Below are 16,557 nucleotides of genomic sequence, written 5' to 3' on the forward strand. Positions count from 1 at the left end.
TTTTGAGCAACATGCACTTTCCTAAACTTCTGGTCTGAGTGTAAATTCTTATATCTTTTGTGGTGGGCAGTGTTGGCAAATTGTACCAAAAATGATAATAATAATCCAATCTCATTGGCATAGCAATTCTATTCTTAGAAATGTATCATAAAAAACTAAACAAAGGTGACTTCCCTGGTGGCACAGTGGTTAAGAATCCACCTGCCAATGCAGGGGCCACAGGTTCGAGCCCTGGCCCGGGAAGATCCCACATGCCGCGGAGCAACTAAGCCCGTACGCCACAACTACTGAGCCTGTGCTCTACAGCCCGTGAGCCACAACTACTGAGCCTGCATGCCACAACTACTGAAGCCCACACACCTAGAGCCTGTGCTCTGCAACAAACAGAAGTCACCACAATTAGAAGCCTGTGCACCGCAATGGAAGAGTAGCCCCTGCAACTAGAGAAAGCCCCCACACAGCAACAAAGACACAAGGTCAAAAAAAAACTGAGCAAAAGAATATGTAAAAATTTAGCTACAGGGCTTCCCTGGTGGCGCAGTGGTTGAGAGTCCGCCTGCCGATGCAGGGGACGCGGGTTCGTGCCCCGGTCCGGGAGGATCCCACATGCCGCGGAGCGGCTGGGCCCGTGAGCCATGGCTGCTGGGCCTGCGTGGCCGGAGCCTGTGCTCCGTGGCGGGAGAGGCCACAGCAGCGAGAGGCCCGTGTACCACACAAAAAAAAAAAAAAAAAAAAAAAAAAAAATTTAACTACAAGGATATCAACCATAATATTACTTATTAAAGTGAAAAAATTCGAAAGAATATCAATTTAATAATTAGATATTTATTTCATTTTTTCTTTATCCTTAATAGACTTCATTTTTTTACAGCAGTTTTACATTCACAGCAAAATTGAGCAGAATATACAGAGTTCCTCTGTATTCCCTGCACTCCTCCCCTCACGTGAACAGTCTCCCCCACAGTCAACACCCTGGCACCAGTAGTACATTTGTTACAATTCATTAACCTGTATTGATGCAACATTATCACTCAAAGTGCATGCTTTGCATTACAGTTCATTCGATGTACAATCTGAGTTTTGACAAATATATAATTACATGTATCCACCATTACAGTAGTATTACTGCCCTAAAAATACTTGGTGCTCTGCCTGTTCATCCCTTCCTCCCCCCCCCACCCCAACTCCTGGCAACCGCTGATCTTTTAAGTGTCTCCATAGTTTTGCCTTTTCTGGAAGGTCATAGTGTTGGAATCATTAACATGCAGGCTTTTCAGATTGGCTTTTTTCGCTTAGTAATAGGAATTTAGGTTTTTTTCATGTCTTTTCATGGCTTGATAGCTCATTTATTTTAGTGCTGAATAATATTCCATTGTCTGGATGCATTATGGTTTATTTATCAACTCACCTATTGAGGGACATCTTGGTTGCTTCCAAGGTTAAGCTACTTTGAATAAAGCTGCTATAAACATGCACGAGCATGTTTTTGTGTGGATATAAGTTTTCAGTTCATTTGGGTAAATATCAAGGCGCACAATTGCAGGATCATTTGGTAATACTATGTTTAGTTTTGTAAGAATCTGCCAAATTGTCTTCCAAAGTGACTACACCATATTGCATTCCAACCAACAATGAGTCAGGGTTCCTGTTGCTACACATCCTTGACAGCATTTGGTGTTGTCACTGTTTTGGATTTTCATCATTCTAATAGGTATATAGTGGAATCTTATTGTTGTTTTAATTTGCAATTTCCTAATGGCATATAATGTTGAGTATTTTTTCATATGCTTGCTTTCTATGTGTATATCTTTTAAAATGACATGTCTTTTCAGACATTTTGATTATTTTTACCTGGGCTCTTCATTTTCTTATTGTTGAGTTTTAAGTATTCTTTGTATATTTTTGATAACAGTCCTTTATCAGATATGCCTTTTACAAATATTTCCTCCCAGTCTGTGACTTGTCTTCACATTTTCTTGACAGCGTCTTTCATAGAGGATCTTTGTTTAAAAAAAATTAGGGCACTTCTATGAGGTAAAATACAGCCACTTCAAAAGATACCACAGAAGAATATTAGCATAAATGTGTCCTCGCAGTGTATTGAGTGAAGCACTCAGATCTCAGATATGATGTGTGTGTGTGTGTGTGTGTGTGTGTGTGTGTGTGTGTGTGTGTATGTGTGTTAGTTGGAGAGACATATGGATAGCTAGATAGATACATGTATTAGTCAGGGTTCTCCAGAGAAAGAGAACCAATAAGAGATTATCTATCGATCTATCTCTCTATACCTATATATGTAAAGGGATTGGCTCACATGATTATGGAGCCTAAGTCCCAAGATATGCAGTTGGTAAGCTGGAGACCCAGGAAAGCCAATGTATAGTTCCAGTCCTAGTTCAAAGGCCTGAGAAACAGGAGAGCCAATGATATAAGTTCCAGTCCAAAATTTGGCCAAAATCTGGCAGGCTTGAGATGCAAGAATCACTGATGTTTCAGTTCTAGTCTAAAGGCAGGAAAAGACTAATGTCCCAGCTCAAGCCAGTCAGAGAGGAGGAGTTCTTTCTTGTTTGAAAGAAGATCAGACTTTTTGTTCTATTCAGGACTTCAACTAACTGGATGAGGACCACCAATGTCAGAGAGAGCAATCTGCTTTACTCAGTCTACCAATTCATATATGAATCACATCCCAAAACACCCTCACAGACACATCCCAAATAATGTTTGACCAAATATCTGAGCACCTCGTGGCCCAGTCATGTTCACATATAAGATTATCACAGATCCACCCTTGTCAACGTGGCCCCAATACACATCTCCTTAAATCACAATTAATCACCAAATAGAGACAATAAGAAGCTCATAAGTCCATTTAACATGATACAGCTATCCTGCGTACAACTGAAAACACACTAGCCTCTTTCCCAGAAGAGGAGGTAGTCCCTGAGTGATGCTTATTCTTTTCCTTGATATCTCCTAACTTAAATACCATGAAGTAAAATGAACAATACTTAAATACTATGATATAAAGTCAATACATCTTATACTATATGTCCAGGGAATAAGAGAGTAAAGAAAACGAAGATCAATCAATCTATCTATCTATCCAGATATACAAATGTATTCATAAGAAAATAAGGAAGAAATATTCATGACGATTACAGTCCTATGTATGTAACTGGTCATGTGGTCATAGCTGGTATTTATAACTACCTTCTCTTGCTACCCATTCTGTTACTCCCTTTGCCTTCAGCAAGTACTTCAGTTGGTCATGTTGGTTGTTTACCTGGTGGGGTGACCCAAATCTTTATTTCTGAAAAGTCTGGGCCATTAGTAGTCCTGCCCAGATTGAGTTGTTGTAGTTTTACATTGACCTTAATCAATGGTCATGGTAATAATAAGAGAAACCCTAAGGTATCTCCCATATTCCAGACATTCTCTTCCTTACCCCCATCATGAAATAGTAGTCCAATTACCCTGTAGCAGTCAGGACCAATCACCCCAACCAGCACATTAACTCCCTTCTTTGCCTCTTGATTCAGAGGCTTTATGAGCCCAAAGTGGTCAGGTGGTAGTCTTAACTTGCAGTTCAGTGGAATCATGGTTGTGCCTCCTGTCGGAATCATTCCTGTCTTTGGAATTAAGACCTCTAGGTCTGCAGAGCATAAGGTCGTGTGAACAGGAAGCAAAAATTTTGGTAGAGAGTCACTATGGTTAATGGTGAGTGGTGCCACTCCCGTTTCCACCCCCTTTTTTTCTAGACCTGTGAATCCTGGCTATGGGAGAAACAGGACCATAAATTGAATGCTGATTCAATGCATATACAGCCTTCTGGAAAACCTTGTCCCCACCCTACAAGGTATTGCAACTAGCTGGCATTATAACTGAGTTTTCAAAAGGCCATTACAACACTCTATCAAGCTACCTGCTTCAGAATGGTGGGGAACGTGGTAAGACCAGTGAATTCCATGATCATAGGCCCATTGCTGCACCTCTTTTACTGTGAAGTGAGTTCCTGAATCAGAAGCAATGCTGTCTGGAATAATATAATGATGGATAAAACATTCTATAAGTCCATGGACGGCAGTTTTGGCAGAAGCATTGCATGAAGGGAAGACAAATCCATATCCACAGTAAGTGTCTATTCCAGTAAGAAAAAAAAACCACTTCTCCTTCCATGATGGAAGAAGTCCAGTATAATCAATCTGCCATCAGATAACTGGCTGATTACCCTAGGGAATAGTGCCATATCAAGATTCAGGGGCTTCCCTGGTGGCGCAGTGGTTGAGAGTCCGCCTGCCGATGCAGGGGACATGGGTTCATGCCCCGGTCCGGGAAGATCCCACATGCCGCGGAGCGGCTGGCCCGTGAGCCATAGCCGCTGAGCCTGCGCGTCCGGAGCCTGTGCTCCGCAACGGGAGAGGCCACAGCGGTGAGAGGCCCGCGTACTGCAAAAAAAAAAAAAAAAAAATTCAGCATTGGTGTCTCCTGCTAGCAGATTGGGCATTCAGCAGTAGCCTTAGCCAGGTTGGCCTTGGTGGGTGAAAGTCCATGTTGCTGAGCCCATGAATAACCTCTATTCCTGCCACTATGACTACGTTGTTCATGAACCCTATGAGAGGGGTGGCTGTGGAAAGAGGTTGACTGGTATCCACAGGAAGCATTGTCCTATCCATTTGATTATTAAAATTCCCTTCTACTGTGGTCATCTTTTGATGAACATTCATATGGGACACAGGTATTTTCACATTTTTGCCCCATTCAAAGAGTTCTATCCACATACCTCTTTCCCAAATTTCCTTGTCACCAATTTTCCAATCATGTTTCCTCCAAGTCTCTGACCATCCAGCCAAACCATTGGCCAAACCGACCATGAATCAGTATATAATCTCACATTTGGCAATTTTTTCTTCCAAACAAAGTGAACAACCGTGTGTACTGCTTGAAATTCTTCCCAAGGGGAAGATCTCCCTTTATCCCTTCAGTAATGTCCCAGAGAGGGGTTGCAGCGCTACAGCTGTCCACTTTGGGGTGGTACCTGCATATCATGCAGAACTATCTGTAAATCAGGCCCAGATCTTCTCTTCCTCTAGCAGCTGATTATAGTGAACTCCCCATGAGGCTATAGGTGCAGGTTGGGAGAGAGAAAGTTGGGTAACAGAAATGGGGACTAATGGCATTTGGTCCACTTATTCATGTAACTTACTTGTGCCTTTAGGGCCTGCTTGGACCCAATCACGTATATAACAGTTCCATTTGAATGATGGAATGCTGTTATGCACACCCAATTTTATGGCTTGGTGGGTCAGATAACACCCAGTTCCTGATGGGCAGCTCAGGTTACATGGTAACTTTGTGGCCCATGGTTAATGTTCAGTCTCTACTAAGTCCCAGTAACAGGCCAAGAGCTGTTTCTCAAAAGTGGTGAAGATAAACACAGAGGGTGGCAGGGCTTTGCTCATAAGTCCTAATGTCCCTGCTGCACTATTGATTCTGCTGGATCATATTTGCTTGATGGCCTGGACCTATCACAGAGGCTTCTCATTTTTGGGTCCCACTCAAAACTAGCAGCTTTTTGGGTCACTCACTAGGTGGCCAGGATAACACATTCAAATGAGGGATATGTTGCCTCCAAAAATCCAGTGACACCTACAAAAAACTATGCCTCTTTTTTGGTTGTAGGAGGGGTCAGATGCAACAACTTATCTTTCACGTTAGAGGGGATATCTCTACATACCCCACACCACTGGACCCATAGAAATTTTAATGAAGTAGAAAGTCCCTGAAATTTGTTGAATTTATTACCCTCTGATGGGCAAAATTCTTACAAATAAGTCTAAAATAGTTGCTACTTCTTACTAGTCCAATTAGCATAATGTCATCAATGTAATGGACCTATCTTGTGGAATGAGAAGGCATTCAAGATGTCTACAAACTAAATTATGGCACAGGGTGGAGAGTTGATATACTCCTGAGGTAGGACAATGAAGGTGCATTGCTGGCCTTGCCAACTGAAAGCAAACTGTTTCTGTCACTCTTTACTAAAAGATCTAGAGAAAAAAGCATTGGCTAGATCAGTAGCTTCCTACCAGGTACTAGGGGATGTGTTTATTTGCTGGAGAAATGAAACCACATCTGATACAGCAGCTGCAAATGGAATCTGCTCCTGGTTTGGCTTGCGACAATCCACTCTTATTCTCCAAAATCGATCTGTGTTCTGCACAGGACAAATATGTGAGTTGAATGGGGAGGTATTAGAAATCACCACCCTTGTTTATCTCACGGCCTTGATCATAACTCTAATCTCTGCAACCCCTCCAGCAATGCAGTGTTGCTTTTCATTTACTATTTTTCTAGGTAGAGGCGTTGCTTCCACTTAGTCTTTCACACCATAAGGGAACTACAGGTCAGGGAACCAATGTGAGGCTGCTGAGTATATCTATTCAAATTATGCATTTTGGAACTGGAGGAATAATCACGTGATGAATTTGGGGGCTCACTGTGTCGACTGTGAGATAGACTGGAGCTAAAACTCCACTGATCACCTGACCTCTGTCTGTGGATCACAGTGACCTTTGGGTCTTGTGGAGTTAGTGTCAGTTTAGAGTCAATGTCTAGTAGTCCCCAAAAGGTTTGATTATTTCCTTTTCCCAAATGCACAGTTACCCTGCTAAAAGACCACAGACACTTTTATGAGAGGCTGGAAGAAAGATGAACAGTATAAATATTTCGTAGTGTGCTGAGGTCCTTCCTCAAGAATCATGGCCTTCCCTTCGTTTTGGGTCTGTAAACTGGCTCAATACTATGAATTAATTTGGGAGGGGCATGACTCTTTGTTTTTATGATTCAGGTTAGACATTTGTTCACTTGAACTAGAACTTTCCTGCTTGTATGGATTAAGTAAGAATTAAGAAAGTTTCCTATCTATTTCACTTCTAGGAACACCGTGATCAACTAGCCAAGGCCACAGGTCTATGCTAGTCAGACTATTCTGACTCCTTCTTTGACTATGCTGTCCATTGTGGTAACAATACTCACCTTGCCTTTGGCAGTTGAGTGCTGCCACTTGGTCCCTGCCACCCCAGAATTCAATTACTCCCATTGCATTTAGGTTTCCCAACTGAAAAATGCAGTTCCCAACGTATGTTCTGGCCTAAAGAGAAGAGCAAGCACAGAGTTCTTCAAGGATGTCAGGGTTCAGGTCACAAATTTATATCTCATTGTATTGGTAGAAGGTATCTCTTCTGTACCCTCCCAGGGTGGGTGAGTAGATCTAAACTGACAAATCCACTTTAAAATACCTATTTCTCTAAACCTTTGAATCCCTTCCTCTACATTAGACCAAGGTAGGTCCAGCATTTCTAACTTGCTCACTTCGGTCTGCCTTTTGGTCCATGTTTTAGCCAACCAACCAAACTGTCAGAGCCTTTTCTAACTCTCCAACCTGTAACATTAAATGCAGAATCTTTGATTAGCGAGCACGTATCCATAAATTTGGGCTGATCCAACTTTATATTCCTTCCACCATTATCCCACACCTTTGATACCCATTCCTACCCATTTTCTCCAGACATCTGTCTGCATAAGATGGAAAACTCAAGTAGTTCTTTTGTAGAGTGCACCTCCCCATGGGTCACAGTTTGTGTCTCACTTTTAGAGTCCTGCTGGAACTTGAATCTAGTTACAGAACTAGAAGCAACGATTGGTGATGGAGTGGGTCCTGAGGAGACTCAGAATTCTTTTGCATGGCAACTACCTCAGGAGAAGCCATTACAGTTTCCTCAGGTAATGCTGGATTAATCCCCTCCAATGCGGGTAAAGAGTCTGCTACCACTGAGGGTTGAGAGGCTTCTTCCACTGGCAAAGAATACTTGTCAGAATTTAGGAGCTCAATGTCCTCAGCTTCATCAGGGTCTTCCCACACATCCCCATTCCAATTTACAGGATGTCATTCTTTCCCAATCAATGCCCTCATGTTAAACCACAGACCATGTGAGACTGGGAGTTCAATTTGCATTGTAATTTAACCAATTGCCAGAAGAGATACTGCATTTGATTTTCCCTTGAACTGGGAATTCAAATCTCTGAGCTCATTTTTTGCTTTCCCCACTTTGTCCGGCAACATCAGATCTTCCTCTTCTTAAAACGTCATCAGTCCTATCAGATTAGAACTCCATCCTTATGACTTCATTTAACCTTAATGACTTCCTAAAAGCTCTACTCCAAATATAATCACATTCAGGGTTGGGGCTTCAACATGTGAATTTTGGGAGACACAATTCAGTTCATAACAATAGATAATAGCATACTCAATGAGACCATTTCAAATTATTATCCACAAGTATTTCAAGTTGTTAAGACTTCAAGAAACACTGCAGTGGATTTGTTATTGTTGTTATAAGAATGAGCACTTCAGTGGTAATGAATGTAGAGCAAGTAGGGATCCATTTTTCAGAGAAAAGGCTACAACTGGAAATTTGAAGGCTTGGCAATGGTCTGGTGGTTCCAGGCAATTGGAACTGTGCCAACTGTATCCCATACATATTGGTATATTGACCTTGGGAATTTTGGGGGAAGAGGCAATTGGCAAAGGAGCCTTCTGAGAGGAAGGGAATCAAGTACTAGACCCTTTTTCTAAGAAGTTCAAAGTTACTGCAGTATATCTTATGCCCTGAGGTGTCGCTTACTAATGTGATCGTTTAAGAAGCAACATCAATTTTACTACCCACCCCCTCTGCCAACCAGGGGTACTCATTTTTATTGAGAAGAAGTTTGAACTGTGACTTCCACTGCATATGAGAGCTTCATTTAAGAAAGGAAGAGGATTGGTTCCTGGTGTCAGGGAGGAATGAATCTTTCTCTACTCTTCTAGGTTCTTTTGGCTGGTCTAAGAATTAAATTGACATGAGTAGGTTAACATGAGAAAATCAAACAAAAGTTTAATAACATGTATATATGAGAGAGACCCAGGAGAACTGAGTAACTTGCCAAAATGGCCGAAGCCGTCGCCTTAAATATCATCTTCAGCTAGAGACAAAAGGGGATGTTGGGAATAGGGGTTGGGGACTTCAAAGGGAAGGAAGGCAATTTATATGGAGATGGAAAAGCAAATGTTTGGTAAATAAATGTATGCTGGGCCAGGCAGAGACAGTGGGAGACAGAGAGGAATTGTAACAAACAGACTTTGCTAGGTTCCTCCCTGTCTACACACCTAGTTCATAGTATAATTATCTATGGTAATATCTCCCTTCCTGGAACAGGTTCTATATCTACATTCTTTAGGCATTTAGGGGGAAGGTCAGAGTTTGTTTCTGAGTTTTTTGGGCCTTGATTGTTCTCAGCTCAAAATAACCCGCATGCCAAAGAGACATTTTGAGGTGTCAAGTTTTGCTCCCCTACGCTGGTGTGGCATGTTCCTCCTCCTGGATTTCTGTTGATCCTTCCTGGCTCCATGAAGATGCCAAAACAAATAAAGATGTGTTTGAGACCTTGTCTACTGTGGCATGCATCATATATAGGTGAGTGTAACACTGGAAGAAGAAGCTTCCTTTTTCTTTCTCTTACACTCTATCAGATGGCTTGTGTAGATCACTTGGAAACTCCTTAATGTGTACAGGAGTCTGTACCAGCCTGAACTGGTACCAGTCAGTCTGGAACAGTCTGAACCATCTGTTCTTATGTGGACCAACTGATATATAATGTAGCAAAAACAGCAGCAGAAAGTGGGCGAGAAGTCTTATCAGATTTTCCAATATTTTCTCCCACTGGGCAATAGTAACCGGGTTTGATCTCTTGGATTGTTTAAAGCCCTGAAGATTTGGGACTTATCATAGGAAAGGAAAACCCAACAAGGGAAGAAACAATATTTTCCGGTAAATCAGTTGGGAGTTTGGGATCAAAATATTTTAAATATTAAGAAAAATGTACCACAGGATGATGAAAGATATATCCATTAGATAATAGATGAAAAGAGAAAGAAATATGGATATGGATAAAGAGATTTTATATATATATATATAATATACATATATATACAGTATCCATATATATATTCACACAGTATACACAGTATCTATCTATCTATCTACCTATCTATGTCTATGTTTATATTTATAATTTTACCTCATGCAACTAACAGTCATTATGTCTGTGGCTAATTTTTATCCATACAGTTAAATTTTTCAACAAGAGTATTGATTCTTAATAAGAAATACATATAAATGATTTTTAATTTTAAAAAGAATGCTCTCTTCCTAGAAGAAAGAATTTCAAAAAGAAAGATTTCTCATTCTGAGGATGTTAACCCTTTGTAGATATGTTTGTGCAAGTGAGAGTCAATGTTTCGAAGGCTATTCAACTCAGCTGTAGGCCACTGGTTTTTTGCAGGAAAAGTGATTATTTTTTGTGATAGCATAAGGATTTCTGTTATTTTATGTGAATCATCATTGTTGATGTAATTCATCTAGGAGTTAACAAAATAATTAAGTGCTACATTTTCCTTATTATCTCAATCCATTCTTGCTTCAGTCACCTCATGTGGTTAACTCAGCTTGTCAAGTTTGGATTTTTCTTTTGTTGATATGTCAGGCCAGCAAACGGTTTCCCACTCTCAGATCCCTGTGGATAAAAAAAAAAAGAAGAAAAGTCAAAATAGAATGTGCTTTCCTTTAGATTGTCCTCTCATTTTGCTACAGACCTCAAAAGATCAGAAAAAAAAAGGGATTTTTCCCAAACATTTTATTTAGCAGATCTAATTTAGGGATATAAAATGTAACAATAATTAATACTTGGCTTTCCATAATAAAAATATATATGTTTTGCAAATTGTGAGAGATGAATTTCTCTGGTAATCCTGTATAATCTTATTTCACAGAGCTGGCATTTGTGTCAACAATTTTGTTCCTCAAAAGAACTGTTTGAGGTGTCAGTCTTGCTTTGTGTATGGGGGTAGAGGGGGCAGCAGCGGGGGCAGGGGGTAGTGGTTACTTCGTGTAGTTCTATAGAGCATGGAGCACAAGAAAAGGGCAGTGGAGAACCAGGAAGAAAGCCTCATCAATTTGCCTCCTCTCTTTTTCTCCATACGTGCAAATATACCACCTGTCCAGTGCTCTAGTATTGCCGTGGTCAGGGACATACAAGCAGTGCGGTCTGGGGGGAAAGTTGAAGGACTGAGCAAGACTGTCTCTGAAATATCTGCTTGGTAGCCTAAGATTCATTTAAACTACTAAATACCTCTATCAGGATTACCCAGATCATTGGTCAGAGGCAAACTTAAAGATGAATAGGGACTCACTTGTGCCTCAGTATCCTTATATGTAAAATGAGAATAATTGAGTCATTGTGGGAATGAAATGGGATAATAAAATACTTACAGTAGTATATATCATATAGTGCTCACAGAATCGTAGCTATTATTGTTATTATTATGTGGTTCTTGGGCATTATGTGGGTGAGGTGAATAAAGGTGGAACCATGGAAAGGAAAGGGGACTAGGTAATACCTGGAAATGATACAAACAAAATGAGAAGAATACAGTTTCATTTGCTATCTGAGAAACTTACCTGAAGTTTACATTTTCAAAGAAAAAAGAGGACATTTATACCTTTGTATACTCCTGCAATCAGAGTTCACATGTTTGTGTACCATCTTCTTAATGACATTTCTTCTTAGTCCCAGGAAAGACCACTGGAGTCCAAGCCTCAGAGAATTACTTAGGGCTCAAAACTGGGCACCTAAGGAAGTGGAGGCCAGGCTTAAAATCCTAAGAACTAGAGAAATAATTCTCTTCATTAAGGGAACTCCCAGGGGAGGGAGGTTTGTATTATAATTAGTATAATCATTGTTATCCTGGTAGAGGAACTGACATGAACTAATGTTGGAAGCTGAGTAGGTGTTGTCAATTGAATGAGAGACCCTGAGGGCGGGGTGGTTGGAGGGGTGTTCAGGAAGAGAGAGTTGTGTGAGCCAAAGCAGACAGGTGTGAGCGAGCATTAGGCTTGAAAAAAAGCAGTTTAAGTCCTTTTGTGATGCTTGAACACAGAATGCAAGAGAGAGATGGCAAAGAGAAAAAAAGCCAGCGAGGCAGGGGAGAATCAGATTTCCGGTGGTCTTGTAGACTGTAACAAGAAATCTGGATTTTCCTTTCATAATTAATAAGGTTTTATGGCTGAAGACTCAAGAGCGGGAGACTAGAAGAGTATAGCAAGAAGCCAGATAAGGAATGATGGGGGCTGAAACTAAGAAATATCAGTGGGGACTGTAAGGAAGATAAGGATACAAGAGAAGGTAAGAATCCATAAGTGGAGGTAGTTACAATAAAAAAGTAAAGCACACATGATCTTCCAATTAAAGATTTTATTTAATGAGATGTTTTACAAAATTATTTAAAATATGAAGTCATGTTTGCTTATACATTTAGCTATTTGTTTTTATTGATAATAATAGATTACATGAAATTAGGACTTTCCCAGAAAGTGGAGCCAGAGTATTTTTGGATCTATAGCCCTGGAATCTGGCAAAGACAGCAAGCTTCTGTAACTTTATTTCTACCTCAGAGGTCAGTATTGGTCTAGGAAGGTCCTAGATAACCTGATATAATATGGGGCTGGTGCAGAATGAAATCTCTAACTTCTATAATTAAGATTAATACTCTAAGTTAACTCTAGGTACCTCACTCAGTTTCAGGCACTCCTCAAACTTTGGAGTTCTAATAGTGTTGAAAGGAGATCTATGGACCAGTGATTGGTATAGAAGAGTTCCACAGAATTCTATAAATTCTGGAACAAGTGGTATCCATAGGTATAGGTTAAGTCTACCCCATGGTCTATATTTTCAAAGCCACATTGCATTGCCCTGACAGGTTTGTTGTGTGACACCAAACGTGTCATTTGCTGGATCTGTTTGTCCTCCTTGGGTGTCAAAATTCCATTTTGACATAATCTTTTCCTATGCCCATTAAGGGTTTATTACAAAGTAAAGAGTTAAATAAGCCACCCAGATATTTTGGGAAGCAACCCAGAACCAAAGCATCAATAATAAAACTCAAGTCAACTTCCTATATATCAAAGCACCACATCCCAAAGGTCAAGGATGTAAAAAATGACCTTTACATTTTATACACTAAACACTGTTTAGTTATTTTCAAAAAATTATCAGAGAACATAGAAACCTTCAAACAGTAGTTAGATAGAAAATGGATAGAAAGTTTAAAAAGTGTTTATTCAGACTTTAGTGAACAAATATTTGTTTATTGCAAATCTATGTTATTATACATTTTACTTCCTATAACTCTAAATAAAAGCTAAAATGTAGGAGTACATGTGATCTAATCTATATTCCTAACCCTACTCAATAAGTAGCTATACCTTAAATACAAACTTATGCTCAAGCAAAATATAAAAGGATTATTATTTATAATATAAAGTAGAAGGCATATGCCTAGAGCCTGAATAACTGGTACCAATCTATTGTAGTACACTGCACTTAGAAGTGCTCATTTATTTTAGCGTAATGTCTTGTAAATAGTGCAGTGAGTTAAAAGACCAGCCTTGGTTCAAGAGGAAAGCTTGATGAAAATGGATCTAAGAACCAATAAAAACTCCAGCATATCTCAAGGAGAAATCTGAAACTCCAAATCATCATTCATAGCTTCCTATTAATTATAATTGGAGATAAATTCCCAGTTACTTCTCAGTTATGGGTACATCTCCCCAGTGACAGTCTAGTACAGATAGACCAGAAAAAAAAAAAAGATGGGCAATTCTTGAAAGTCACTGGAGGATAAAACTTAGAGTTACATTTGGTTTCCTGTTCTAGAAGAGTGAGAGAAGATTACATGAAGGGGAAGAACTTGTTATTTTACTAAAGCCATTAAAAGATAATTCAGGGAGATCTCAAACCAAGTAACCATGTTGATAACATGCATTCCACTCTCATGTTTAAGACACAAAGGTCTCCATTTCTCTAAGGGAACTGCTTTTTCGGCATGACACACTCTCTCTCTTGCCTTGGAGCCAAGTAATTGGAACCCTAAACACACGGCGGAGCTTCTGTTGGAACCGGTTTCCAACAAAACAATACAAAAAGGGATTAATGCAGCTGTTGGTGAATCCCAGGAGGATGGCAAAAGGAAGTGCCAGGTCAATGACTGCTATAACTTCACAGCTATTAATGACACCCATCCAGGCCAGAGCATCCAGGAAGGTCAGAACATGGAAGGGAAGCCAACAGATGATGAACGCCAGAACAACAGCAGCTGCCATCTTCAGGACTTGGTCACGAGTTATTCTGTTCTTCCCATAGCTATTGGTCTTCAGTAGGTGTTTTCTGATTCCAAAATAGCATGTTGCTATGAATATTAAAGGGATAATAAAACCAAGGATATTTTTCATTAAGGCAATCCCAGCTGACCATTGGGCATACTTCTCAGGTGGGAAAGCCATAATGCAAGCATTCACTCCTAAATATTCAATTGTTCTGACATCTCGGAAGTAAAATGTTGGCAATGAGGACAGACAGGCCATACACCAAACAAGTGGAACTATATAAGATGCTTGCCAGGGATTTCTTCTTTGAGACAGAAAGGGGTAGATGACAGATTGGTACCTATCAACACTCATGCACGTGATAAAAAAAATGCTTGCAAACATGTTCAGGGTCAGGAAAGAACCAAAAACTTTACACATTACAGGTCCAAAGAGCCAGTCATATCTGTAAGAATAATAGGTTGCCCAGAGAGGAAGAGTAGCCAAAAGCAGTAAGTCAGCCACAGCCAGGTTGAAGATGTAAATGCTGGAAACCTTTTTAGGACCCTTTTGACAACAAAACAGTGTAACCACGATAGTATTGACAAGAAATCCAACCACAAAAATAATGTAGTAGAGAATAGGAATTGCATCTAAATGCTTATCTGATGGCTTATGGGAGCAGTTAAAGGTAGACTCATTGCCAGAAATGTTCACAGGTCCGACGGGAAGACTGCTGGTAATGTTTTTGCTGATGGTGGCAAGGGTGAAGTTGTCCTTCATATGACTGAAATGTCAGCAGCTCCTAATTCTTACACCTTCTGGGGAAAAAAAAAACAACAAAAAAACCCAACAAAAACCTCTCAGAGCACATACAGAATTTAGGACATCATCACGTCATTAGCATTTTAAAGGTTTGTTGAAAGCAAAAAATGGTGGATGGTTATAGACAATATTGGGAAACGGAAGCATGCCTTATGAAATAAGAATGGATTTTACTTCTTGAAGAAGAAAAGAGAGTTTTCTCAATAATACCAAGAAGCATCAAGACTGAAAATTCTGAACAAAACTACATTTTGCCCATCTTTTCTATTATGTTGTGAAAAGGTTTAAAGAAAATTAATATTTCAAAAGGTTAGCCAGAATAGGAAACGCGTGAAACAAGAAGGAACTAAGAAATAAGACAAGTTAGCATTTCAAAAACACTTGAGCACATATCTCACTCTATATACTTTCGAGAAACCACACTGCTGCCTGCTATTGCGTAGAGAAATGCCTTATTCAAGTAACTAATTATATACAAATCATTCCAGCAATGGAAAATATAAGTAACATAAACTATGGAAAAAATAAGTAAGTGTACAAAAGATTGAAAGAGAATATGCAAAAAGGAACATATTGGGATGGGGGATTATGGTTGGTTTTTACTGATTAAAAATAATTCCTTTAGTTCTACTTTTCCATTGTTTTCACAATAATAATATAATTACGAGGTAGTTATGGAATATGTGCATATTTTTAAAAGCCCCCATCACACTTTAATAGAGACTATTACTTTTACATACAGATACTTAAGTTTAATCCATTTAAAAGAAAATCTATTTTCTTTTTCAATTAGGAAAAGAAAAAAAAAATAGCCAAATCTGATTTAGGGTCAAATAGAAAAAGTTATACTGCTCAATGAAATAAGAATTGAATATCAATGATTAATCATGATATAATTGTATCATTTTTTCCTTTGCTACTTTAGTTTAACACAACTAAGTAGTAGCAGTGCTACTTGGCTCTCAAATGTTATGATCAATATTCAGGGTTTTGTGATACTGTTAGTTTTAGTAGCAACTTTATTTTAAAACAAAAGAAAATTAGCTGAAGATAAGCACAGTAAAGGAACAGCTATTCCTTTAGATAGTTTCAAAACACAGATAAATAAACTACTCAGTGAAAATGTAATCAGCAAAGAATCTCCTAATAAACAGCAAACTTAAAATTTTTGTCTAAAGCTTATTCTTTCGTAATCTTGACCTAACAAATTAACATGAAAGAATCTAAAATAAACCCACTTGAAGACTTACTGGTTGTTGGAGTTTAAAGCTTAGTTATCATAAACCAGCTTGCCTAGTTCCTAAGTGCACCCCTGTAAGAGAAACAGCAGTTAAGTAATTTAGGAGTTTTGCAAAATAGTGTTAAAATACAGGAAAAAGGAAAAGTTCATCCATAAAAAATATTTTCATTTAATGTATGTTCTACTTTCCAAACAGAGTATATATAAATTGTGCAGACCTACCTTAAAAATTCAGGCTGAAAATGCTTTTAA

At 39.2% G+C, this 16,557-nt stretch overlaps 1 protein-coding gene and 1 pseudogene across 1 annotated transcript; both read right to left on the bottom strand.

The window, feature by feature from the left end:
* Window positions 1-3,187: 3,187 nt before the first annotated feature.
* LOC136142232 (uncharacterized) lies at window positions 3,188-7,393 on the bottom strand (annotated as a pseudogene).
* A 6,541-nt stretch (window positions 7,394-13,934) lies between these two features.
* AGTR2 (angiotensin II receptor type 2) lies at window positions 13,935-15,054 on the bottom strand. The gene has a single exon (XM_065901178.1). It carries the CDS (start codon window positions 15,021-15,023, stop codon window positions 13,935-13,937), a length of 1,089 nt encoding a protein of 362 aa, XP_065757250.1. The 5' UTR covers window positions 15,024-15,054.
* Between the last annotated feature and the right edge of the window lie 1,503 nt (window positions 15,055-16,557).

Source organism: Phocoena phocoena, chromosome X (assembly GCF_963924675.1).
Source record: "Phocoena phocoena chromosome X, mPhoPho1.1, whole genome shotgun sequence".
NCBI classification, from domain to species: Eukaryota; Metazoa; Chordata; class Mammalia; order Artiodactyla; family Phocoenidae; genus Phocoena; species Phocoena phocoena.